General features: G+C 52.6%; 2 protein-coding genes across 10 annotated transcripts; one reads left to right on the top strand and one right to left on the bottom strand.

Annotated features, from left to right (window-relative positions):
• Positions 1-686: 686 nt before the first annotated feature.
• TMEM74B (transmembrane protein 74B) lies at positions 687-8,076 on the bottom strand. 9 transcript variants are annotated; one of them, XM_042980728.1, is made up of 3 exons: positions 8,025-8,076; positions 6,872-6,949; positions 687-2,016 (listed from the first exon to the last, which is right to left on the bottom strand). In XM_042980728.1, exon 3 carries the CDS (start codon positions 1,973-1,975, stop codon positions 1,277-1,279), a length of 699 nt encoding a protein of 232 aa, XP_042836662.1. In that variant the 5' UTR covers positions 1,976-2,016; positions 6,872-6,949; positions 8,025-8,076; the 3' UTR covers positions 687-1,276. The 9 variants fall into 9 exon arrangements, with proteins under 9 accessions (XP_042836662.1, XP_042836653.1, XP_042836656.1 ...); XM_042980719.1 differs by lacking the exon at positions 8,025-8,076 and adding an exon at positions 7,917-7,992; XM_042980722.1 differs by lacking the exon at positions 8,025-8,076 and having other exon boundaries at positions 6,850-6,881.
• Positions 8,077-19,301: 11,225 nt separating this feature from the next.
• CA3H20orf202 (chromosome A3 C20orf202 homolog) lies at positions 19,302-23,310 on the top strand. Its single transcript, XM_007073520.2, has 2 exons — positions 19,302-19,430; positions 23,077-23,310. Exons 1-2 carry the CDS (start codon positions 19,365-19,367, stop codon positions 23,308-23,310), a joined length of 300 nt encoding a protein of 99 aa, XP_007073582.2. The 5' UTR covers positions 19,302-19,364.
• The last annotated feature ends 3,417 nt before the right edge of the window (positions 23,311-26,727 follow it).

The raw sequence follows: 26,727 nt of genomic DNA on the forward strand, positions 1-26,727 counted from the left end.
CTTCACGTCAATGACCTAGAAGGCATGTCCTCTCAAAGCCCTCTAGGACCGGTCACACTGGGTGATGCCTCCCCCACCCCTGGGCCTCAAGCACCTGTATCTCCCCGCCCCCTAGAGCTCACTTCCTTTCCTCGTCAGTAGTTTAGAGTCTGGAGGGACTCTGCAAACACCCCACGAGAAAAACGGAACAAACAGTGGTCACTGCAGCTAGAGCGAGGCCACCAGAACATGCCTGATTTCTCCCCCAATACATTGGGGCTCACTTTACCGCTAAGGGGAAGAAGGGAGTTTACAAATTCAGCACTAAAAAAAATTTTTTTTTCTGCTCCCAGGATAAGGTCCGGGACCAGAGACGTAACATTGAGAAGTGGGAGGTGACAGAAGCCCACATCCTGTCCACGGAAATACAACAAAGGCCTCTCACCCTTTTTTGTATGAAAGACTGCTCTTGTCCAGGGGTGCACTGGACTTTGTAAAATGTGTGTGACGATCTGGTCGCTGCAGGTAATTCGATCCCAAGACCAAAATCGGGCTGTAGCAAACTTTGGACTTCAACCCAGCCTAACCAGGGGATTCGGGACCACGCAAGCGGCTAGATGTCGGACAGCGGCGGCCACCCAAGCCGGGCCAGAAAATGGCGGAGATTGGCGAGCAGCAGCCCCACACCCTCCTTTCCTGTATCTACTGGGATCCCATTCCGAGGGCAGAACTGGAGGGGCCCCAGGGATCATGCAGCCCAACCCTTTCAATTCACAGTCAGGGGGACTGAGGCCTGGAGAGGGGATGGTCGCCTCGGTGTTGATTTCTCCTTTCCTCGGGAAGCCAGCTCCCAACAGATGGTCAGGGCTGAAAGGGGGGGGGGTCCCTCCAAGGTCGCCCAGCACCTGCACTTGGCTGATGAGGACAGCAGAGCTCCAGGAATTCCCCAAGGCATGAGAAACAGTATGGACAGCCTTTCAAAGGGCTCTCGATCCTTGGAAATGCCAAGAAACCTCATCCTCCCAGGGCAGCGGTTTCCAAACTTTTGTATTTTTAGCAGCAGAAGCCATCCTCCAAACAAACCTTATGCAAAACCTCAAGCTGCAAACACATCGGGGCGGGGGTGGGGGGGTGGGGGGCTGCTCTCACATGTGCAGCCTGGGCCCAGCCCCGGACTCCCCCCACAGCACCCAAGACTGCTTCCGCAGGACCCTCCGTGGAGCTCAGTCTGCAACCCCAGGCTCTCGGGGGCCTTGTAGCCCTGAAGCTGAAGCAGCCAGACAGGGTGAGCTCTTACTTAAGACCCCTGGAGGGTGTGGCTGGTCTCTGAGACCTGGACGACTTCGTTCTCCACCAGAGCCTGGCCCCCGTCCCCATTGAGCTGTCTCATGCGCAGGTTAATGGAGCCATAGGTCTTCCTGGAGCCCCTGCCAGGGACGAAGGTGGGCCGGCGGTACAGCTCGCCCTTGCACAGGGAGACCATCAGCAGCACTGACAAGAGGATGCCACCCACTGTGAGCAGCCCCAGGCCCGCGATGATGCACTTGTCCAGGTGGGAGCCCAGGCGGGCATAGTACATCTCGAGTCGTTCCATCTCCCGCGCTGTCACCGTGTCAGGGTTGACGCGGGCCTCACGGGGGATGGCGTATGCAGTCACCACCAGGAGGATCCCACTCACCAGAAAAACCAGAGCAGAAACAAAGCCATAATCCACCGGGCGGCTCACGGGCTCCAGGCCTGGCCCCTCTTCTGAATGCAGGGATAGATCGTCCCGCTGGGATCGGGGTCGTGAGGGGACGCCCCCAGGGGGGCTGGGGGAGCTGCCCAGTCTGGTGTCCCCAGGGTTCTGGAAATGGGTCTCACGCTCCTCTGAGGAAAAGCAGGCATTCTCCACACCCTCCCTGGGTGGGCCCACCGGGCCCAGAGGGGCTGGTCTCCTTGGGATCTGGGGGCCATTGTGCAGTGTCTTCAGTTCCAGGCTGGGGGGAGATGCCATTGGGAAGGAGGGCCCCCGCTCATCCCTTGGCCCCTTGGCAGCTGGAAGAGAAAAGAAAAAGTCAGTTGAATTTAGCAGACCTCGACCAAGAGTCTGCTGGCACCACGAGCAATGTGAGGGCGGTCCAGGCACAGTCCCTGGGGGAACCTGCCAGACAGATGGGGGTGGGGTCTTAGACAGTGACCGAGTGGTGCCATCCAATCCAGCCTGGGACCTTGTCCCCCACTGGCTGGCAGGTGGCTTTGGGCAATTTACTTACCCTCTCTGGGCCTCAGTTTCCCTAGTAAGTGATAACATACCACTACTCCCTACTCAATGGGACTGATGTAGGGCTTGAGATAATCCCTGTAAACTTCTCAAAACAGTAAGTATGAGCAGCAAGCTATCACTATCGTTCAGATGGTGGCGATCAGGCTCAAATCCCAGCTTCGCCCCTTGAACTCGGGCAAGCGATGTGACCTCTTCAGACTCAATGTTCTCATCTGTTAAATGGGAATAAGCAAAACGCCTCCCTCCGAGGTCGACGTGAGGATTTCGCAAAATAATGCAAGGCCCCAGCCAGTTCAACTAAGGGACACGGTTGTCATGAAATGAGAATGGCCGGGGGCAGGGGGGAGGGGTGGAGAGGAGGAAGATGACGTACAGACAAAGAGGAGAAAGTCAGAGAAGCTTCTAAGGCTTGGTGGCATTTGAGCCAGACCTCAGAGGGTGAGTGGGAAATCCCCCGGCAGTGAGAGGGGATGAGGGCATTCTAGAGAGGGTGCCTCAGAGGCCAGCTGGGACCAGCTCTCGGACCATTTTTGGCTCATAGAGGTTTTGCTTTTTTCTTGTTTCTGGTCTGTTCATTTGTTTTTGAAGTAGTTGCCGGTATAGAAAAAGCAAAAGAGTTTACATTTTAAACTTTGGGTTCCAGGCTTCTCTTGCAATAATGGAAGAATCTGCCCCCCCCCCCCCCCCCCGCCAGGCCCTCATTCCCCGACAGCCACACTCAGCCGGAGTGGATGACGCATCCTCTCGGGCAGGTCCAGAGCCTGTCCCCCTCCAGGTCCTACCTCAGCCCCCTTCCCCACGCAGCAGACAGAACTCCTGATCCCACAGTGGAACTACTCTGTTCCCTGTACACACGGACACCCAGGGCCCCAGGCACACAGACCCGGGTCTCCACGCTGTATGGAGACCCCGCGGTATAGGGTGGCTCACACACCCTGGTGCATCTACACACACGTATACACATGATTCTAGATGTTTCTCTGCATTGCCATGCCTGAGTTTATTCTCCAGTGCTCTGTGGTTCCGTGTGTGTGTGTGTGTGTGTGTGTGTGTGTGTGTGAGAGAGAGAGAGAGAGAGAGAGAGAGAGAGAGAGAGAGAGAGAGAATATGAGCAAATGAAGTGAATAGAGTGAATGAATGAATGAAAAAGAGCCTCAGTGCAGGAAGGCACGTTTTTTCGATCTTTCTGATCTTCCTTCCATCGTGGACTTTGCAGTAGATCCCTCCTCTTGGCACACACAGGGCCTTTCATCTGAGTACAAAGCCAGTTTCCGCTTACAACCCATTCCTACCACCACATCCCTCTCTCCTGAGTTCCAATTTAATAAACCTTTACTGAGCACCTACACGCCCCAAAGCAGGCACTTCACTCAGGAGTGTCTCCTGCAACCTTCACCAGCCCCGTGAGCAGAAATTACTGTCTCCGTTTTGCAAACCACAGCCCACGATCCCCTGGCAGGCATGTGGGGGCCAGAGGTTGAACATGGCTTCCCTAAGAATTATGATCACCCACAAACCTGGGAACCCCAACTCTCCTGTCCCAGTGGCACCATTCCGCCCTGCATCCCTGGCTTTTCCAGCCCCCACTCGTAGACTCTACTCTGCCCCAGTGTTTAAGGCCACAGTGAGCAGCTTGAGGGCAGGGATGTGTCTGAATCCCACCTGGGTCCCGCCCAGCTCCCTGGCTTGGTACACAGCCAGCCCTCGAGAATGGCGCGGCAACCTGCCCAGGCAGACAATCCCTCCCCCAACCCCAACCCGGGGTAGCAGGGTACCTACTCAGAGCCAGGCTCTGCCCAGACTGCTCCCACTTTCCAGTAAACGGACAGAAGAGGTGTGGCGTGCTAGCTGGCTTTTTTACTCTTGGCACCAAAACCATTTTCCTGACTGCCACCGCGAACAGGGACTGGCGGTGACCCCTCCTGCCCAGTGGGTGTCCAGATGTGTCCCTTCCCCGCCCCAACCCCCCCCCCCCCCAGCACACACCCAGATCTTTAACACCTTACACAGAACTCAGCTCCTGGAGTGGCCGAAGAACTCCCCTCCCAGACCAGCATGCCGATGCTTCCATAGCCCAAGGAAACTCAGGGCACCCAAATTCTGGGAGCAGGGCTTTCTTTTCACCCAGCAGGAACCCAGAACTTTTTCTTAGAGGACACCAGCGTCAGGACAAGGGCAGAGGAAAAGGAGGCGTCCTGTCACCCAGGTTTGTGACGTCTCCCACACACGGATTCAGAGATACCCACCAGTTATACAAGGGCACGCCCAGTCACCCCAAACACAAGCAGAAACAAACTGGCAAAGATGCGGGGGCCCAGTGTTCACGGCTCCCCCAACGGTACCAGTTACCCTCCAATTTTCTCTGCAGTCCAACAGTATCTGCAAGACGCACCCCGGCGCCACATCCACAACCCCAGGGACCTTTTCCACGGGCAGCACCCACAGACGTGGGAAGCCACGCAGGGTGACCCACAGATCCCGCAGACCACACTGGTACTCACACCCCAGGAAGGGGTAGAGCTGGTTACGCACACACAGTTAAGTACCCCCAGGACGGCTCCCCCCAAGACCCGCCCGGGGGCCGGCACCCCACCCACCCGCGCGCACCAACGCTCGGGGAGACAGAGGCACAGCGGCCGTGGGTAAAGCTTCACAAAACCCAATCGATACACACACGCACGAGTTGTACACAAAGCCTCGGGACGCGCACATACGCACACGCAGGTCCACGCCGTTATACCCAAAGTTCCACGCAGAAAGCCCCAGCACCCCGGCTGCCCGCCGCACCGCGCGCCCGCCTGCCCGAAGCTCACACCCCCTGCTCCTGCCCTTGACCACAAACGCGGCCGGGCCGGGCCAGGCCGGACCGGGCCGGGCGGCGCCGGTAGCAGGGCGGCCCGGCGGCCCGGGGAGGCCGGGCTCCGCGCCGACCGGCGTGCGCCCGGGTCCCCCTCGCCGCGTGTCCTTCGGCCGGGCCGCGAGGTCAGGCTAGCTCTCCCTGGCCGGCCCTCCGCGCCCGGGGCCCTCGGCCTCCCCCGCGCCGTCCCCGGGCCGCGTGCGTACCTGCGCCGGGGCCTCCCTCCCCGGCTCCGCACGCGGGAGGCGCGGGCACCGGCGGCCGGCGGGCCAGGGCAGGGGCGCGTCCTCCCCGCGCGCCCGCCCGCCTCCCCGCCCCGGCGCCCGCCCGCCGGTGTCTCCGCTGCGGCGCAGCCCAGGCGGGCGCGGGCCCGGCTGCCACCGCCTCGCCCTCCCCGGCTCCCGCCCCCTCCCCGGCCCGGCCCGGCCCGGAGCCGCTGCCGAGGCGCACGTACCTGCTCGCGCCGCGCGGGGCTCAACGGCGGCGGCCGCTGGAGGCTCCGGGGAGGGAGGGGCAGGGGCGGGGGCCGGGGAGCTCGGAGAGCCGCCGATCCAGCTCCGCCCGCGGCCGGCGCGGGCGCCCGGAGAGTTAGCGCGGGGAGGGACCGGGAGGCGGGTAGCAGGCTGGGTGTCGGGCCGACGGGGGATCAGGCTCCAGCCCCCCCTCCCCGTCCCCGGAGGGCTTATCTGTTCCGCCGGCGCCCGGGCTCGGGGAATCGAAGCTTGGAGCCCGCGGGGACGGGTGCAGGGGCGGGGCGCGGGGGTGGGTGCTGGGGAGACCCCTCCCCCGCCGCCTGCCTCTTCCCCCCGCCCCCGCCCACGCCGGGGAGCCCCTACCGCGCGGAGCCCCTTCGCTCCCTCCGTCCCCACCCCCCTCCCACACGCACAGCCCCCAGGTGGGACCCGGGTCCTCTCCTGGGTCCTCAGGTCGGGACAGTCTTCCCAGGCGCGTGCGGCTCCGTGGCTCAAGGGCGCCACCTGAAGGCTGAAAGGAAGCTTCCGACGAACCTCCCCCCTCCCCTTTCCCTGTTCTTTCTCTGTGGGACAGCGGGGTGCACAGTCCAAGGTAGGTGTTCTCTTGGGGAATTACCAAGGGCCACACACACCGTCACCCTCCAAGGCCCAGCTGTAGTGCCTCCTCCCCTGGGAGGCCTACCTCGGGACCCTCCAGCTGGACTGGCGCTTTGCCTGATCTCTGAGGAGTTATTCCCTCCTGGATGGCTCAGTCGGTTAAGCGTCCGACTTCGGCTCAGGTCATGATCTCGCGGTTTGTCAGTTCGAGCCCCGCGTCGGGCTCTGTGCTGACAGCTCCAAGCCTGGAGGCTGCTTCGGATTCTGTGTCTCCCTCTCCCTCTGCCTTTCCCCCACTTGTGCTCTGTCTCTCTCAAAAATAATATTTAAAAAAAAAAAAAAAGAGTTATTTCCTCTCCGTGCCAGCCTCCCTCATCAGACTGGCCGCTCCTGGAGGTCGGGGCCCCTGTCTGATTCCCCGATTCCCCCAGAGCCCAGCACAGTGTGTGTGGATGAAACACGGGTGAGGCTCTCACTGTTTCTTTCCTTTACAGGGCCCAGATTAAAGGGGAATCAGGTTCAAGTGGGATCGAGTGAGGTGCCCAGAGCACAAAAGTGAAAGTGACACTCTCGGTTCCTGGAGGTTGGGGACAAGACCCGAGTTCCGTCTGAAGATCATGGGTCCCCAGGAAGACTGAGGCCAGCTCACTTGCCTGTCCTCAGCTAGGACCTCTCACCTCTGTGAGCCTCAGCGTTTACCTGTGCGTGGGATCCTAAAAATGCAGGATAAAAATGCAGGCTGTAGGAGCTTCCAGAAGATCAGCTGGGGGCCGCCACCTAGAAGGACCGGCAGATAGGTTACCCTGTCCTGGCGCCACAGCCACCTCGTGGGAGAGCCTGACCTGTCCTGCTCCAAAGGCCTGTGCGGTCCATAGCCAGCCAGGACTGCAGAGGCCGCCCGGGAAGCTGGGTGCCTGGGCCTTTGAGGCTGGTGTGGTGGAGACCTGGGTGGGACCTCAGGAATGAAGAGGGTTCAGTGTCTCCCTGACCTCACAGGCCTGGCCTCTCATTCGGGACTTTGAGGGGAAGCCAGCTGTGGTGTCAGACCTCCCCATAAAGACCTCCCTATAAAGCACCCGTGGTCCCCTCCCGCGGTCATGCACAGTCCTGCCTCAGAGCCTTTGCCTTTACCATTCCTTCTTCCCCAGGACACTGTGCTGCCTGACATCCCCAGAGCTCACTCCCCCACGTCTTTCAAGTCTTTGGTCAGATGTCACCTTCTCAGAGACACCTGCCCAGACCATCCTTTTAAAACTAGCAGTGCCGGGGAGCCTGGGTGGCTCAGTCGGTTGAGCGTCCGACTCTTGATTTCAGCTTAGGTCACGATCCCAGGGTCTGGGTCGTGGGATCGAGTCCCGCATTGGGCTCCATGCTGAGTGTGGAGGCTGCTTGGGATTCCCCCTCCCACCCCACCTCCCCCCCTCTCCCCACTCTCTCTAAAAGAAATAAATAGGGGCGCCTGGGTGGCTCAGTCGGTTAAGCATCCGACTTCAGCTCAGGTCATGATCTCACTGACTGTGAGTTCAAGCCCCGCGTCGGGCTCTGTGTTGAAGGCTCGGAGCCCGGAGCCTGCTTCAAATTCTGTGTCTCCCTCTCCCTCTGCCCCTCCCCCATTCATGTTCTGTCTCTCTCTGTCTCAAAAATAAATAAACATTAAAAAAATTTTTTTTAAATAAAAACAAAATAAATAAGTAAATAAACATTTAAAAAACTAGCAGTGCCCCAGCTCCCTTTACTCCTTAACTCTGAATTTTTCTCCATAGCATTTATCTACTCCGGACCGTCAGCAAGCCAGGTCACTGCAGCGCCCGCTCGCTCGCTCGCTCACTCGCGGGCCAAAGCTTATTCTCACCCTCCAAGCAGTGAGAACCACTGATCCGTGTGAGTAAAGGGTTAACAAAACCTTTTCCTCTTTTGCAGGAGAATTTGACCTTTGGTTAACTATCTAGCTCTGTTTCCTTAGAAACAGATAAACATATGTCCACTATGTTACTAGGCAACATTGCTATGATAAAAATGACCCCTGAGGAAGAGGCTGGAACGAGCCATATGGTAATTGATTAGAATTGGAGCTATCAGTAGGAACTCCTGTTCAGCTTAACTTAGATGCAGAAGATTACATGTAGAAATGCTTATAAATATGTGTATGCACCCAGGTAGGTAAACAGGTGCCTGGACAGTGATAGCGCACAGCAGTGAGCACATGTGGTCCCCAGATTTGGTCTCCAATACCGTTCACCAACATAAGGAATCAGGGAGAGACAGCTGATTCTGGGACTGGAACAGGACATACACAAGATGAGCATGGGGTGTGTTAGAGTGCCGGGAAGTAAGGAAGTCCTTCAATACAAAAAACACGCAATACATAAACACACACACACACATTGATGGGGTGTGCCAAAGGATATAGGGGGCAGCTGACAGAGCTTTCAAAAGCTGGACAATTTTGAACAAATAAAATAAGGCAGTACTGGATCATAAACCTGAAGTATGACCAACGAAAACAAAAAGGGGGAGGGGAGAAGAGATCAATCTCCCACACAGAATTCCAAATGTATAGATAACTTCATCCCCAAGGAGGGGGAACATAACTCCCCAGTGAAGTGTAAGCTGAGCATAGTGACTTTTCAGGGAGTACGGTGGGAAGAGGGGGTAAGTTTACAGGGGAGAAGCAAGACCAACTGACTACCTCAGCCGCGTGATCAAGGTCAACATCAGCCCGTTGTGTTGATAGCATGTACCCTTGATACGATGTCATGGGAATGGCACTTTACCTCAGTGTTCCTCCTCCCCAAACCCACAACCCCAGTCTACTTATGAGATAAACATCAGACAAATCCCAGTTGAGGCACATTCTGCAGAATGCCTGACCACTTCTCAGGACTGTCAAGGTCATCCAAAGCAAGGAAAGCCTGAGGAACTGTCACAGCCAAGAGGAGCCTAAAGAGGCATGTTGTGTGGTATCGTGGCCAGAAAAAGGACACTGGTGAACACTAAGGAACTCTGAGCAAGTATGGACATTAGCTACTAATAATGTATTGGTTCATTCATTGTAACCAGCGTCCTGTACTAATGTGAGATGTTAATAATAGGGAAACTGGGCGCCAGATATATGGGAACTCTCTATACTACCTTCCCAGTTTTTCTATAAATCTAAAATTGTTCTAAAAAAATAATTTAAGGGGCTCCTGGGTGGCTCAGTCGGTCGAGCGTCTGACTTTGGCTCACCCTCTGTGAGTTCGAGCCCCGCGTCGGGCTGTATGCTGACAGCTCGGAGCCTGGAGCCTGCTTCGGATTCTGTGTCTCCCTCTCTCTGCCCCTCCCCCGCTCATGCTCTGTCTCTCTCTGTCTCAAAAATAAACTAAACGTTAAAAAAATTTTTTTAGGGGCGCCTGGGTGGCTCAGTCGGTTAAGCGGCCGACTTCAGCTCAGGTCATGATCTCGCAGTCCATGAGTTCGAGCCCCACGTCGGGCTCTGTGCTGACAGCCCGGAGCCTGGAGCCTGTTTCAGATTCTGTGTCTCCCTCTCTCTGACCCTCCCCCCGTTCATGCTCTGTCTCTCTCTGTCTCAAAAATAAATAAACGTTAAAAAAAATTAAAAAAAATTTTTTAAATAATAATTTAAATAAAAACAGGAAGAGAGATTGGTAAACTACATCCGGACTGAAAGGAATGATAACTACTTGGTGGCAAATCGTACTTTGGGCTTCCTGAGGATGGTGACTCGTATCACCCAGCAGGTGCAAAGGTATTGGCTCCCATGAGGCCCCCACTGACAGAAGTGCCTGGTGCTAGCATTCTTCGAGTGCCTCGCTAGCAAGCTAAGGTTCCTGTCCTGCATCCTTCAGAGTAGGTCAACGTCAAGTGTGGCTCGTGGTCATCTGTGGAATCTGAGTGTGTAGTCAGACCTGAGGAGACCCCTTCTGCACACTGCCGTGGGTGGTAAGCAGGAGAGTGCTGTGATCAGATCTGCATTTTAAAAACGTTCTCTCTTCAGCTACTCCCAGGTGGGACAAGAGAGAAACAGAGACCCTTTGGGAGATTATTGTGGTCGTGTTGGCATGCCACAATCTTCGATCAGTTTCCTGTTTGTGCATCTATCTGGTGATATCTGAGTCTGAGAGAGAGTGTGCGCTCTTCTAGAACATTAGGGCATCACTTAATCCAGCATTTTCCAAAAGAGCAATGATGCATAACATGATTTTAGGTGTTCTATAGATAAATGTGTTTTAGTTATATATTGCTGCATAACAAACCATCCCAGAACTTGACAGCTTAAAAGAAAACCACCATCTATTTGCTCAGTTTTGGGCTGGGCTCAGCAGGGACAGCTCAATTCTGCTCTACCTGGTGCCAGCTGGAACGGTCCAGACAGCTGGGAGGTGGCCGGAAACACTCAGACATCACCACGTATGTGGGACTTGGTTCTCACTGTCAGGTGTCAGCTGGATTGTTCTGTTCTCTTCCACGTGGTCGCTAGATAATTAGCTTGGGCTTCCTCACACAATGGCGGTCTCAAGGTGGTCAGAGATTTGATAATGGCCCTCGACTCTCCCCCGGGTACGAAAGAAGAAGCTGTTGGAGCTTCTTAAAGCTGAGGGTTGAAACAGGCACACTGTCACTTCTGCTGTATTCTGTTGCTTTAGTGCAGGTGACAGTCTAGTCCAGAGTCGAGGGGAGGGGTCTACATAAGGGTATGAATACCAACAGGCACAGATCACCGGGGATGGTAACAGTCTCGCACCTCTAGAGTGTATCTATATCTATACACAGATATCTGTGTGTGCGTGCGTGTATTTGTGTGTGTGTGTGTGTGTGTGTGTGTGTGTGTGTGTGCGTGTGTGTGTATGGCTAGGTATTTATTTTAATGTGTTTTAGAAAATATATAACTAGTTCATGAAACCAGAGATATTGTGGATAATATAGCTTAGAGTGAAACAGAAGAAAATGAGTCTCTATAAAAGTTGGGGCAACATAGTCTGCTGGTTTCCTCTAATATTTACTCTCCCTTTCTCCCACTGGGAAAGGGCACCTGGCACAGTGCCCTTTGAATAAGGATTCCATTTCCCAGCCTCCCTTGCAGTTAGATGTGACCAAATGGACACTAAGCCATTAGACTATCAGAGGAGGTAGTGTGTGGGCAAAATGTATTGTGGGGGGTGGGCAGGGGTTGAGAGAGAGAGAGCGCACACATGTGAGAGTGGGGGAGGGGCCGAGGGGGAGAGGCAGAGAGAGGGAGGGAGAGAGAGAGAGAGAGAGACAAAGGGAGAGAATCTTAAGCAGGCTCCACACCCAGAGCAGAGCCTGATGCCAGCCTTGATCTCACAACCTGAGCCAAAATCAAGAGTCAGACCCTTAAATGACTGAGCCACACAGGCACTCCATGTATTAAGTGTTCTCAAAGGAAGTGGATATGCCTTCCTTCTCTTCTTTTGTTGTTCCTGCTGCTGGGATGCAGACCTGATAGCTGGAGCTTGTGCAGCTAGTTTGCACCATGAGGTGGAAGCACATTAGGATGGAGAAGCAACAAAATTGAAGGAATCTGGATCCCAGATGATCATGGAATAGTTTCCCAAACTTTTATTTGTGAGAGAAATAAACCCCTATCTTATGGAAACACTATTAGTTGGGATTTTCTGTCAGAGGAACCATTCCTCCCTAATATGGTCAGTTTAAAGACATATACAGTATAAGTAAATCAATGTAGAGGTAGTAGGCAAAAATTGAGAAGAAAGTACATGAGTGGGGGCGCCTGGGTGGCTCAGTTGGTTGGGCGTCCGACTTCGGCTCAGGTCATGATCTCGCGGTTCGTGAGTTCAAGCCCCGCGTCGGGCTCTGTGCTGACCACTGGGAGCCTGGAGCCTGCTTCGGATTCTGCATCTCCCTGTCTCTCTGCCCCCCTCCCCACGTCACACCCCCCCCCCCCCCCGCTAACACTCTGTCTCTCAAAAATGAACAAACATTTAAAAAATTAAAAAAAAAAAAAGAAAGAAAATACATGAGTGGCCAAAGAGAAAAAAGGTTGTCCTATGGCCACACTGAGGGTTAGCAGAAGTACAACCAGAACCAAGGGCCTCTGACTTCCAGATTGATTTGGGGACCTCAGATAGACCTCAAGTTCCAGCCACATCCTACTGTGCCCTACCACACTCACTTTCGTCCGTCTCTGGGCATCTTACTGAGTTCTGGTGTTTGGGTTGGCTCACTCATTTTATATTTACCTTCTGGTACCATCCTGGCTCACCTGGTTTTCCTGGAGCTCTGATGCTTTTAGGGAGTGGCTCTGATATCACGGTAATGGGACATGGTTCAGGGACCGGAGGAAATGAGGTGGTGGCCGTGTATGCATCAGGCCCTGGAGAGAGAGAGAGAGCGCGCGCACACACACACACACACACACACACACACACACACACACCCCTACCTCTTCAGCCACCTCGGCCCTCTTTTCCTTCCTCTCCACCTGGTCAGTCTGGAGCTCCCGGCCTTGGGGAGTGAAAAACCTGGGTGCTGTGATTTCTCCCTGCCCTGGAGAGAAAAAAAGAAGGGGAATGGAGAGTCCTATTCCCAGGCTCTGCAAAAGCGAGCCCCTCCACCTGGCAGCTCCGTGAGGACAGGGACCTCGTCTTCTCTCATCCACGGGTCCTTCTCCCCAGGCCAGCACGGGCTCCAGGCGCTGGAGGCACTGGGTTAGCTGCATTTAAAGCACCCCTCGGGAGAAGGTGGGCCCAGGAAAAAAAGAGGGGGGGGGCTTTGATGGAGCACCTCCTGCGTGCCACCAGTCCCCATGCTGGGTCATCTTCCCTGGTCCCAGGACAGCTTAGAGCTGGAGCTTATTCACCAGGAGAGGGAACCGGGGCTCGGAAGAACCAGGCAACTTGCATCCGAGTCGCCCCCAAGGCCAGCTGGGGTCGAGGGGGCCTTCTTCCCCCTGTCTCATTCTGCTTCACTCGAGTCTCCACCACCTCGTTGGGGGCAGGGGCCACACGCCCCTGACCTAGGAGGTAGGGATGTAGGACTGTGATGCCTGGATATGGGACAGGTGTGTGTAAGGCACATGTATATGGGGCACTTGTGTACCAGGGGCTAGTATACCACGCATAGGACACTCAAGGGCAGCACAGGTGTGCTCAGAAAGAGATGCACGGGACCCATGTGGACAGGGAACCCGAGGATAGGACGTATTGTGGCCTCAGTTCCCTGAGAAGCAGACCTGAGACAAAACTTTGAGGGCAAGGGGCTTATTTGGGAGGTGGTCCCAGGGGGCGCAGCGGATGGAATGGGAAAGTGAGAGAGAAGGGAAGGCTTCTAACACACTGCAGGTGCATCGACGAGCCTGTGATCGCTGTGGGCAGCTGAGGCTCAGTCCAGCTGGATTCCCGAGCGCCGAGGGAAGGGAGGTCTCTACCCACTGACCGCGGCTTGTCGTTGCGGAGGGCTGTTCCCGTGCTCCGGTCCGTACAGGTCCTCCGCACAGGTCAAGCACGTTTCCGAAGCAGAGGGTCAGGCGTGCTTTGCGGTAGGAGGCCTGGACACATACGGAGAAGGTGGGTGTTGAGAGGATATGGACACGGCTCGGGGAGCATTTGCTACAGGACGCGGGGTGCCGGGCCCGGGCTCGGGGACCTACGAATGCAGAGATACAGGGCGCAGGCAGCAGACAAGTGATGGATTACCGGTCTTGTTTGTCTGGGCCCAAGTGGGGGCCTGCTGGAAGGGGACACGCAGCCACAGAAGGAGAGGGGGTGTCGGGCCCCCCAAGCCAGCTGTACTCCATTCTTGTGCTCCCTGTGGTTGGCATGTTCGCACGTGCTTGCGAACTTCACAGAGGAGCAGATCAGGTCATGGCCAAGAAAACGTGTGTGAGAAAATAAAACACATAGGTGGGAGGAGATTGCGGAAAGGACGTGACGGAGGGGAAATCAAGGGCCCGGCTTCTGCTACTGTTTTTATAGGACACTGGCTTAACTCCTATAATAAAGAGACCCGGAACAATCATGACCTGATTTCTCTCTCATGTTAAAGTGCACTTGGCAGTTAAGGCTGGCTGGTGGCTTCACCGATCACAAGAGACCCAGGTTCCTTCTATCTTGTTGCTCTGCCATCTTCTACCTTGGGGCCCAAGGCTCTGCTCCACCTCCAGCCCTTCCGACCACTCACTACGTCCAATCCGCAGGAGGACAAGGGGAGGGGGCAGGAACCTTCCTCCGCCTTCTTCTTAAGGGCACAGCCCAGAGATTGCACCCACCAGTTCCATTCCTGTCCCATCCTCCAGGATTGAGTCACGTGGCCACATTTACACCTGCAAGGGAGTCTGGGAATGTAGTCTTTTGCCATGTGTGAACGGAAGAAGGGATATTGAGGGACACCCTGCTTTACCATAGTTGCTGACTTGCATGGGCAATTCACATTTCCGGTGGAGCAGTTTCTTCATCTGCAAATTCATTCATTCATTCAATGTCTATTTACATCTATATCATCTATATCTATATCTATATCTATATCTATATCTATATCTATCTATGTCTATATCCTCTATATCTATATACCTAATCTATATCTATATCTATATCTATATCTATATCTATATCTATATCCTCTATGTCTATATCCTCTATATCTAGATACCTAATTTATATCTATATCTATATCTATATCTATATCTATATCTATATCTATATCCTCTATATCTATATACCTAATCTATATCTATATCTATATCTATATCTATATCCTCTATATCTAGATACCTAATTTATATCTATATCTATATCTATATCTATATCTATATCTATATCTATATCTATATCTATATCTATATCCTCTATATCTATATACCTAATCTATATCTATATCTATATCTATATCCTCTATATCTATATACCTAATTTATATCTATATCTATATCTATATCTATATCTATGTCTATGTCTATATCCTCTATATCTATATACCTAATTTATATCTATATCTATATCTACATCTATATCTATGCCATTCTTGTAGTATAAAGAACAATTTTCGAACCATCTGATTGCTAATGGACCTTATAAGCCCCAGAGGTCACGTGTGTGGTCTTTCTTGCTCACCAGTATATACCCACGGCACCCAGTGGAGGGTTTGGCACATGGAAGCCATGTTATTAGCTGCCCATGGATGATGAATGGATGGCCATTCTGGCTTTTTTATTTGGTGAGGACCTCTCCCCCCACCCCCCTCAGGGATTTAAGCTTCTCCCTTTCCGGGCCTCCCGGCTCCACCAGACTTATCCCTGTGTGCCAAGCCTTGCTGCGTCTGTGAAGTGAAATGTGCTATGAGCCAGCATCTTGAGAGTGGGATTAAAAATCAATGAAAATGCATCAAAACGAGTTAACCACGAGAAATGGCTTTCCAGGGTGATGAGGCATCAGTGCTAAAGGCCAAGGACAGAGCGTCAGATTCTAAGTGCCAAGAGCTCCTATCAACACCACTACTGTGTCGGGCAGAGAAGCCACCGGGCCTGCCCAGGGGGACAGAACATGGCCTGGCTTGAGCCCCTGCACGACCCCCCCCCCCCACTACTTTGTAACATCAAGCAAGATCCTCCCATGCAGGTCAGGGAGGACAGGTTCTCGTTCCAGCCCTGTTGTTCACCTGCTTGGTTGATCTAGAAAAATCCATGCCACTTGGAGCCTCAGTTTCCTCATCGGTAAAAGAGGTTGATAATAGGATCTATCTAAGACCAACTATGAAGTGCAGCGAACAATGGTACCGACCTTACAGGCAGAAGTTCACAGCACCCTTAGCATCTCAGTAATTTTTAAAAAAATTTTTAATGTTTGTTTATTCTTGAGAGAGAGAGAGAGAGAGAACGTGAGCAGGGGAGGGGCAGACAGAGGGAGACACAGAATCCGAAGCGGGCTCCAGGCCCCGAGCTGGCGTCCCAGAGCCCGATGCGGGGTTCGAACTCACGAACTGCGAGATCGTGACCAGAGCCGAAGTCAGACGCTTAACCGACTGAGCCACCCAGGCGCCCCAAAGCTCAGTATTTTCTTCACAGTGTGCCAAGAACACCTAAGGGCTGTTTGTTAAACATCTGGTTCAAACACCTTAATAGCTTGTCCAGTAGCCACTAGAGGTTTTTGTATCTCCCTCAAAATTTAAAAATATTTCGCAGTGCCCCCGTGAGTATTCTGCAGTCCCTTGGGGTGCCTTGGCACATGGTTTGGGAACTGCGGCCATAAGATTTTGAGGATGAAACGGAGTTCTGTATGTCAAGGGCTTAGCGTGATGCCTGGTCTAGAGCAGAAGGTCAATAAATGTTGGTGGTCCTAGATTATCCTTCAACCGTCATTCCGAAATCACCATCTCTCTTGTTCTTTCCATGTCTCCTGCCACTGCCGCGGCAATTCTTTCTGCCTCCAGCTCCTGCCACTTCCTGGTTTCTGCTTGCCGCCTTCCCTCTGGGCCCCCCCAGGTCCAGGGCCCCCCTCCTGAACTAACTTCCTTCCTGGTCTAGAATTGGCGCTCCCTCTTCTCCACTCCTCCCTAACTCCACATGCTCGCCAGGATCTCTTTGTAGGTGGAGTGCACATCCCTGCCTCTTAACCTTGAGCTTGGCCAGGTGATTCCCTTTGTCCAGTGGCACGTGGCAAAGAAAACAGTGGCAGTCCCGAGTCTAGGCTTTAAGAGGCTTTGTATGGTTCCACTTGCCCTCTTACCCTTTGCCATTGCCAAGAGGAAAACATGGCCCAGTAACCCAGTGATTCCACAAAGCGGGCTCAGGGCTGCAGATCCGCAGACCATCCCAGTCGACCCACAGACTGAAGAGCGAAAATAAATGACTGCTATTTGAAGGGATGGAGTTTTGGAGAGCTTTGTTACAGAATCCAGTTTTGGATTGTCCATCTTTGCAAATTCACCTTCTCAGAGAGAAGATCTGATTGGGTCATTTGGTCACCACCCCGGACTCAGCTCCTTTCACACCGTGACCCACAAACCACCCCGTCCTGTCCCATCTGTAGATGGCTGCCTCCGGCTGGGGGCACTACAGGGTCATGGGACACACAGCCTGGAAGAAATTGTTTCTGGCCAACGTGGCAGACGAGAGTTTCTTGGACCCTCTCTGGTTCTAAAGAGTGACCATGGAACCAGGAGAAATTGCACCCAAAATCTGTTCTGCGTGTGGCAGAATGCATCTCAGGCTGTAAACCCCAGGGCACAAGAAATGTGACATTTCTTACAACTCAATTTAGTAACTACTTTGAATCTCATTATACCTAAGATGGAAAGGATGAGGTCCAAGTTCACACACAAAGTTTGGTAGAGCTGGGGTTACAACCCAGGTGTCCTGGCTTCCTGAATGGCCACCCTTTCCTGTCTGGTCCATCTCATGCTTGGAAGGAGCCCCAGGTCCCGCCTCCAAGCCAGTGGAGCTCCTCCCCTTCCCTCAGCATCCAGACTGCCCTGGGCACTCCACTGAATGCCAGCTTGGCAGAATTCTGTGCAGAAGTTTCCTCCCACGGAGTCCCAGGCTGCCTCCCTAGGTCCTGTACTCACTACCCTTGCTCCGTCTTCTGGGACTACTCCAAAGGTACACTCTTTTTTTCTTTCATTTATACACGTTTGCCTTCATTTTTGCTTCTATAAATTCTATTTAGTTCTTTTTTGAATCTGCCTTTAAAAAAAAAAATGTTTATTTATTTTTCATGTTTATTCATTTGGCTCATGACCTGAGCCAAAATCAAGAGTCGGACACTTAACCAACTGAGCCACCCAGGTGCCCCGAGTCTGCCTTTTTAACGGTGCTTTTTCCTTATGTTTTTATTCTTTCTTGTATGAATTTAATTCTTTGCAAAATACTTTGTTGTTGTCTTCCTTTGAAGTTGCTCGGAAAAGAGGGGCCTAACCCTGCCGTCGATGGCGGCTGCTGACTCTCCCTTATGGTTGATGGTTTCCTTGTGCGTCTCGTAATTCTGAATTCTGAAGTCCTCTGGAGGGAAGCTTTGTGGACAGATTGTGCAGCCTGGCTTGAGGGCAAATCCCCCTGAAATGAGTTTTGTTGGTCCCCTCTGCTCTTTATCTGGGACCGCCATGTTAATTCTTAGTTTGGGGTACCTCGTTCATGTGGACAGAATAAGTTATTTTAAACTCTATGTAGGCATAGATCCTGTGTATTTTCATCATAATATCAATGTGATCACTGTTTTCTCCATCCACTATGATGTCCTCCAGGACATTTGATTCGGGGACATATCCCCAAAGCCGAGAGCAGAACTTGGCATGTAGTAATGTCAATACGTGTTTGTTGAAAGAAACAACTAAAGTATACCCACTTCACAGTATGTTGTGAAGAATAAATGGTGTATCTGTTGGCCTGTGTTTGCCCAATTAAAAAGGAAGTTTTATCATCTCACATAATAGGCAGATGCTGTTGGTGATTCTGTGGCTCAGTGGTTTCTAATGTCTCCACGATTTTTTTGGTCTCTGTCTTAGGTTGCAAGACGATTCCCGTAGCTCCAGGCATCACATCCACATTCCAGGCTGAAGGAAGGGGAAGACAGTAGGAGTACAAGGGGGAGCTTCATTGACATTTTTCCTTTTATCGGGAAGATAAGTTTTCTTAGAAGTCTAACAGCAGATTTCTGCTTTGATCTCCTTTTCTAGAAATGGGGGCAAGGACACCCCAGGAGCAAGGGGACCTGGAAAGTGAAGATGTCCCTTTATCGAGACTCTGTGGAGAGGTGAGGACGGAGGGAGGGGATTAGGGACATGGATGCAGTATCTGCCCCAAATGGGATCAGATATATATAAAGCACTCAGAGCAAACCCAGCCTTCAGAAAGAGCCACCTCGTCTCATAATTATTAATTAATCATTAATAATATAGTAATAATTGTCATTATTTAAAGCTTTACAGTCACTATGATCCTCTTGGCGTCAGACCTTGGATTCCAGAACCACTGGGCACTGAGGTGCCCATACCCCAGTGGTCTCCTTCCTTCCCTCCCTATACTGTTAAGAGCACTGAAGCCCTTTAAAAAAAAAAAAGCCACATTTTCCAACGTAAGCCACTTCCTGTTCTCATTAACTCCATCCTCAGTGACTGAGGCAGACCCTGCTCCCTGCTTGAAGCAGGTAGGAGACTGTACAAATCAAAGGCCCCTCAGGCCCATCACCGGGTCAGTATCAAGGTCTCCTCCAAGGACACTGAGATGGAAACAGCAGAAGAGCCAACCCCAAGTCTTGGGCAGACCCTGGAGTGGCTGAGAAAGGAGCTGGTAAGACCTCGCATTTCTTTTTACCTGACAACTCCACCCATATCTTCCTGGGTTCCCTGGGCCCCCCTCCTAGGGCCCCTTGTCGGGGGGCAGAGCCTGGAACCAGGGGATAGGCCCCGCAGGTTCCCCTCTGATACCAGCCATGAAGCACACAATCGCCGTCTCAGGTGCTGGGATAAGTAGGTCGTGGCCCACATAGGAGGAGGCTCTGGGTGCAGTGCTGGCCAGACTGGCCTTAGAATTACACCGAGTCCTGGGATCGCGCCCAGCTCTGCTGCTGTGTGGCCTCCAGCAAGTGACTTGACCCCTGTAAACCTCAATTTCCTTACCATACAAATGGGATGGCAATAGAACCGACATTGCTGGGGTTACTGTCATAGTTTGGTAAGGAGGCAGGTGTAATTCCCTTAGTGTCTTCTTGGCTATCACAAGCCTCACCCCAGGGGTGGGGGGTAGGGGGAGGTTGGGCACACCCACTGTCCTAGCCCGGGCCCTCTAGAGAGAAGAAACCTGCACAAGGATTGGGATACGAACGATATATTTGGAGGCGCAGCCTAGAGAGGTGAGAACGAGGGAAAGAGGGGGTGGTGGCAAAGGGCGATGCCATGTGAGGCGATGCACTGTGTCACCAAGCAGGCCACCACTTCGGAAGGAACCTCAAGAGGCCCAGTGCTCTCTCCGCAGCCGGTTTTCCTGGCTGCAATGTTCTCTGCAGGATGCAGGGGTTAAAGGGCAATCTGCACCCTGGGGGAGGGGGACAGAGGAGAAACTGTACTTGCCCAGCTCACTCCTGTCTCCTGTTTCCTGTGGGTAAAGGTCCACCCCCTGGGCATTACCCCTCCTAAATTCATGGATTACGTTACTTGGTTCCTTGCTGGCTGCTCCGGAAGCCAGGCCTTACGCCTCTCTTCGTGCTGTTTTCTCCAAGTCCAAAAACAGAGGGATGCCCCAGAGCTCATGAGGACACCGGCCAAGAGAGAGAAAGAAGTGGTTCAGGGAATCTCAGAAGGCACCCAAGGTTTGGATCCCAATAGCCCAGCTTTTTAGTCAGGGGAGGGACAGGTGGGATTGTCCAAAAATGACCTTCTCGGTTGCCAGGTAACAGGCCAGCTGGGACCCAACCCTGTCCTCACCCCAGTGGGAGGGGCTGACCCAGTAGGGCTTCTCGTGGCGGGGGGGGGGGGGGGGGACTCCATCAGTGGGAGCTGCAGCTTCTCACAGTCCCCAGGGATCCAGAGGCTGGGCAGGGGCCTTCCCTACGCTCCCCTGAACCCTGGGCACCCACGCTGAGTCTGCTTGGTGCCTGAACCCAAAGTCCGATTTCCACCTGCTAAGGTACCTCTCTCTCACCACATAAAGAGGAAAAACAAGGCAGGGCTGGGGGAAGCCTCCCAGGCCCAAGCACCACACTCCACATGATGCCAAGAGACGGGAGCCTTGAGTCTCCACCTGCCGATCCCGGTCTTGTAAATTGCCCTGTCAAGCCGATTTTGTCTTCTATCAGAGGGAGTCGCATAACTCCATAACGACACCCCTGCAGCCCAGCCAAGAGGCTTCACTTGACCAGCAGGGAAGGATCAGCCCTGGACAGTGACTTGGCATGGCAGAGGGAGCAGAGTGGTAACACTCGCTACCATAGACGAAAAGTCCAGGGCCCTCCCGCCTCCCGTGGCCCTTACGTAATGGGGATCACGGAAGCCCCAAACACCTGGCGGGACCTGAAAGAGGGGAGAGAACTGTGCCAAAGCAAACCAGTCTGATGACTAAGGGCCATTCATTTCAGAGGCAGGAAAGAGCTTTCAGTGCAGAGCTCCAGCCCCCAGGACCCCTCACCCGGTGAGTGGGACCCCTGCCTCCTGTTGAAGCCGGTTTGCTCAGGGTTTCTGGCCAAGTCCAAAGGCACTGAGTCTCCCACCTCCCCTAACACTGCGGCCACGCCATGTGCCTGACTGCGTCCTCAGGAGCCCGTGCTTGAAGCTGGTGCCAAAGATTGGATGACAACGTGTATCAGGAAAACCCTACAATTAAAAAAAACAACAACACAGACTTCAGGTTTTCCCCAACATCAAGGAAGAGGTGGCGCTGGGGAGCCACCTGAGGCTGGGGAGCCTCAGAAGGTGGTTTTCTCTCTACTCTGTTGGGACCACTGCTGCTCGCCTGTGGTGGCTTTCCATTCACATTGGTGACATAATTTGTCATGACAAGAAAATACTCCCCTAATGGAGAAGTAATGTTAATAATTACCTCTTGGAGGGACAGACAGACGGACAGACAGACAGTAGGGACGCCATTCCCCGGGGTGCCTTTTGGGGGAGCAGACTGAAGTGCAGCATGGGGTGGGAGGACGTGGGGGAAACTTTACACCACATGCCCCTTTGTGGCTTTGCAATTTTGTATCGTGTGTAAGAATTACCCAGTCAGAAAAGTGAAGTTTTAACATCTTATCATGTGAGTTACGCTGACCAGTGTTGACAGAATGAGAAGCCCAAACTGAGAAATGCCAAGTGTTTACTTAATGCATTAAACACACACACACACACACACACACACACACACACACACACACAAACGATCGTAGGGGCGCCTGGGTGTATCGGTTGGTTGGGCGACCGACTTCAGCTCAGGTCAGGATCTCAGGGTTCGTGAGTTCGAACCCCCCCCTCGGGCTCCATGCTGGGAGTGCGGAGCCTGCTTGGGATCCTCTGTCTCTCTGCCTCTCTCCCACTCATGCTCTCTCTCTCTCTCTCTCAAACTAAATAAAACTTAAAAAACCCAAACAATAGTATGCTCATTACAATAGAAATTTGCTGGATTCTCTTACCGCTTATGCATGCCATCAAATGCCATATCATGTGTCATGTACCTTCTGGAAAACTCCACTCTATGTTCATAAGAAGATGAAAGGGAAAGGGCAAATCATGTCTTAGGATTGTAGTGAAAGTAGTTTTGACCTCCCTGACCCCTGAAAGGGTTTTTGGGGACCCAAGCTTTCCCTGGACCTTACGTTGAGAATCGCTGTTTCAAAGGGCTCCTCCCGCCTGCTTGCAAGGTATACTCTACTTTGTTTTAACACAAAGTCGCTTTCACTTTAATGCCTATAAAGTGCTTTGTTTGTTGCAGTGAGGATTAAGGCATAGAGTGGGGCTGTGAATAAGAAGAACATTTGGGGCGCCTGGGTGGCTCAGTCGGTTGAGCGTCCGACTTCAGCTCAGGTCATGATCTCACAGCTGGTGAGTTTGAGCCCCGCGTCGGGCTCTGTGCTGACAGCTCAGAGCCTGGAGCCTGCTTCCGATTCTGTGCCTCCCTCTCTGTCTCTCTGCTCCTCCCCCACTCATGCTTTCTCTCTCTCTCTCTCTCTCAAAAATAAATAAACATTAAAAAAAATTTTTTTTTAACCATGACGATGATGAAGGTTCTCACAGAGCTTGGTAGTTGAGCATGTTGTATTTTAGAGCACGGGCAAACGCATTCAGTCCTCCTGAGAGCCTTGAAAGGGAAGCAAGTGCCTTCCACTTTGCAGATGAAGAAACTGAGGCTTTGGTGGACAGGGCTCCTGTGAGGTTGTGGGTTTGTGTCCAGGGAGCCAGCGACAGGAACAGGCTTTCTGGGGACTGCCCAGTCCCCTCACCCTCATTCTCTCTCCTAGGCTGAGATGCAGGTTCAGGACCAGAGACTGCTGCTCACACTGAGGCATCTTCACAGGGTCCTGGAGGAACTGCGTGCTAAGAGTGCTCACTGGGACGATGCCACGTCCAGCAGAGGGACGTCCCCCATCAGAGCTCGAGCGGGCTCTGAAAGCCGGGGCTGCCCCTCCATCTCCTCCAAGGCGTTGGCCCAGCTCCTCCGAGGGGCAGACAGCCGGCGAAGCTCCCTCCCTTGACTGGCCAGGCCCGAGGCCGGGCTTGAACTCTCCCCCTGCTTGTCCAAGCTTTTGACTGTGATGCTGCTGGAAGAGAGCACTGGAATGGGAGTCGGGGAGCCAGGGCTCTGGGTTCCTCTCTGCCCTCATCCGCTATGCGTCCTTGAACCCATCACTCAACTTCTCCGTGGCCTTGGTTCCTTTTCAGTGGCTCATCAGGGTTTTTGGTGAGGCACAAATAAGATATCGGGTGTGAACACCAGTGGATTCGTGGCCTCTGGCAAGCAGTAATCCTACCCTTGGGCATTTTTCACAAGGCGATTGTCAAGACAAAGGAAGAACTCCACGTGCTGCAGAGGATGTTTGGTGTTGCCCTGGGGAAAATTAGCGCCCCCTCCCCCACCCCACAGTGACTCCATAGTTGTTTTCTGTCTTCCCAGAGGGCCTTCACCTTCCTCCCTCTGAAAGCAACAGGCCCAGTCACCACTCCAGCCACAGGGATGGGCCTATGGCCAGGCCTGGCCAATAATGATTCATAACCACCCTAATAACATGATTGGCCCAACGGGAGGGCATGTGACTCAACAGAGCCAATCACAGTCCTTCTCTGGGATCGCTATCTGGATGTTCTTTCCACTGCGGTTGCAAGGCGGGGGAGTGCTGCAAATGGCCATGTGCTCTCCCTACCAGGTGAAGAAAACTTGACCTCAGTAGGAAAAAAAAAAAGGGGGGGTGTAGAGGAAGGGCCACAGGACAGATGGACAGAGAGGAAGGGCGCTGGCTCTTTTTAGTCCCTGATTGTGTGAGTTACTCCTCCATTCTTTCCAGTGACACAAACCAGGAAATTCCACCACCACATCCTCCACCACGCACACCCGATTTGTTTCTGCTTAAGCTGACTTGAGTAGGGCTGCCCTCATGTGCAACTGAAATGATCCTGAAGAATACAACCCAGATGTTCAAAGAAGCAAAGAGAAACACTAAAGAAAAGGGCATTTTGCAGCAACAGTCCTGTAACCTCAGACAATGAGGTTTGGGCTGTGACAGAACGCTCTGTCGTATGCGGTGCTGGAGTCATAACTTTGACAAGTTCTATCTGCCTATAAGAAAGACTTTAAAAATAAGGCAGGTGAAAATGTGAAAGGCCTTGTGTTACGATGGTCCAATGATTGGTAAGCCTTTTTATTTTTGAGAATCGACTTGCATGTTGTTAGAATATTGTTTTTCTGGCTTTGGAAAAGTAAAGCTGTTGTATACAGAGGCAAAGGGGGGGGATGTGTTGTATGTACAATGCTTACGGTCAGACTAACCTGGGATTTTAATACAATACAGTGTTTGATAATATAAAAAAAAAGACTTCTCTATCCCACAGCTGAGAGGATAAACAAAATGTGGTATGTACTTAAAATGGAATATCCATCAGCCTTGAAAAGGAAGGAGATTCTGGCACGTCCTACCACATGGGTGAACCTTGAAGACATGATGCTAAGTGAAATGCGCCAGTCACAGAAGGACACTGTACGATCCCATTTGTATGAGGCACCTTGCATAGTCAATCCATAGAGGCGGGGAGTAGAAGATTGGCTGCCAGGAGCTTAGGGAAGGGACAGAGGGGAGTTATGGTTTAAAGGGTCCACGGTTTCAGTTTTGCAAGATGAGAAAAGTTCTATGGTTGGATGGTGGTGGTGGCGGGGCCATAACACTGTGAATATACTTGATGTCACCGAGCTGCACGCTGAAAAATGGTTAAAATGGCAACTTTTATGTTATATTTTACCACAACTGAAAATAAATACTTAAAAAAAATTTTTTTAAGTGTATTTATTTACTTTGAGAGAGATAGAGTGTGAGCGGGGTAGGGGCAGAGAGAGAGAGGGGAGAGAGAGAGAGAATCCCAAGCAGGCTCCATGCTCCATGTGGGGCTCAAACCCACGACCCATAAGATCATGAGCTGAGCCGAAATCAAGAGTCAGATGCTTAAATCCCCCAGGCGCCCCTAAAAAGAAATACTTAAAAAAAACAAACCTGTTCTGTGATGCTGGGGGTGGGGCCCCAAAAACCACATCTCTGCGTTACCAGCCGCTCCGGGTTGGACTTTGTTAGACTTTACCGGCAAGCAGGGTGAGCCTGGAGAGACTTACTTTTTCATCTCTGTTCTCTGTAGCTGCCTGCGGTCCCCAGCTCCAGGGAGCACTACCCAGCCAGAAGTGCTTATTTATCTCACTGCACAGATTCCCTTTTCAAGGCTCTAGAGCCCGGCCCTGGGGGGGTGGGGGGGGGGGGCCTGTCCCCAGAGCCAGAGACACCAGCTCCGGATGGCCCGGAGCCTCCTTCCCTAAAGCTGAGTTCCTGCCTCATCTGAACCTTCTGTGCCAGACATGAGCCCCAGCTGAGCAGAGCTCCCTTCTCAAATATCTGAAGTTTACTCCCCAGGGCTCCTCCTCTGTTTCTATATTTTAATAATTTCAGTCTCTTCTCTTTTTACCCTCAGCCCTGGGGGCGGCAAACGCTTCCTGCAAGCGCTACCTTCATTATATCTTAGAGTTCTTTTTATAACCCTTTAGTCACCCAGTTAACAACTTTATACCTAGTTAGCAATTCTCTATATTAAAATCTCTCCCTTAAAATAGCTGGAGTGGCTTCTGTCTCCTGCCTGGCTCTGGCTATCACAGTTCCGGCTATCCCCATCAGTGCTGCTGGGATCACTGGTGTTCATGTCCCTCGGTCCACGGGAACGAGAGTTTCTCCAGGGCGTGTAATGGAGGGTTGAATTGGAGGTTCGGTATGAGACACGTGTTTTCCACCGTGGGGGCCACTCACACTCCCACAGCAGTGTCTGAGAGTCCCTGTTGCTCCACATTGTCACCGACACTTGGTATTGTCAACCTTCTTCATCGCTGTCAGTAGAATGGGTGCAAAGTGGTATGGCATTGGGATCTTAACTTGCATGCTCCTGGTTCCATATGTGGGTGTTAACCCGGGTTCTCATTCCAGCTCTGCCATTGACTTACTTTTTTCAGTTAGTTACTCAACCTCTCTGAGCCTCATCTGAAAGAAAGAAGGGACGATAATAATATCTACCTCATAGGATGGTTGTCAGACTAAATGAGATAATGCACAGAAATCGCTGGACCCAGCATTGAGAAGGCTAGTACACAGCAGCTTGTCATTACTGTTGTGTGATTGTGTCCTGATTTGTGAAACTCTGACTATCACAGAGAGACAAGCCTGTTAGCAAGCATCATCGAGCGAGATACCTGCCTGGCTGTGTGTCTTTCTAAAGTAGAAAGACTCTGGTCTGCCATGCCCAGGGCCAACCACCAGCGTCCTCTGCCTCTCCTGGCTTCCCACAGCTGGGCCCCCAGACCAAAACCCCCTGGCAACCGCCCCTCCACCAGTTGAGGAAGACAGACCTGGAGCCCCTGAGCCTCCCCCTCT

This window comes from Panthera tigris, chromosome A3, assembly GCF_018350195.1.
Source record: "Panthera tigris isolate Pti1 chromosome A3, P.tigris_Pti1_mat1.1, whole genome shotgun sequence".
NCBI classification, from domain to species: domain Eukaryota; kingdom Metazoa; phylum Chordata; class Mammalia; order Carnivora; family Felidae; genus Panthera; species Panthera tigris.

Excerpts from the sequence above, each read along its gene's own strand:
- CA3H20orf202 (XM_007073520.2), top strand. The coding sequence starts at position 19,365 with ATGGAAACAGCAGAAGAGCCAACCCCAAGTCTTGGGCAGACCCTGGAG. Across the intron at positions 19,431-23,076 it reads AGTGGCTGAGAAAGGAGCTG|GCTGAGATGCAGGTTCAGGA; the intron begins GTAAGACCTCGC and ends TCTCTCTCCTAG.
- TMEM74B (XM_042980719.1), bottom strand. The coding sequence starts at position 7,938 with ATGCTATGGAGAAAAATTCAGA. Across the intron at positions 6,950-7,916 it reads GCTATGGAGAAAAATTCAGA|GTGGCGGCCCCCAGCTGATC; the intron begins GTTAAGGAGTAA and ends CGGTCCTTCTAG. Across the intron at positions 2,017-6,871 it reads TTTTAGGATCCCACGCACAG|CTGCCAAGGGGCCAAGGGAT; the intron begins GTAAACGCTGAG and ends TTTCTCTTCCAG.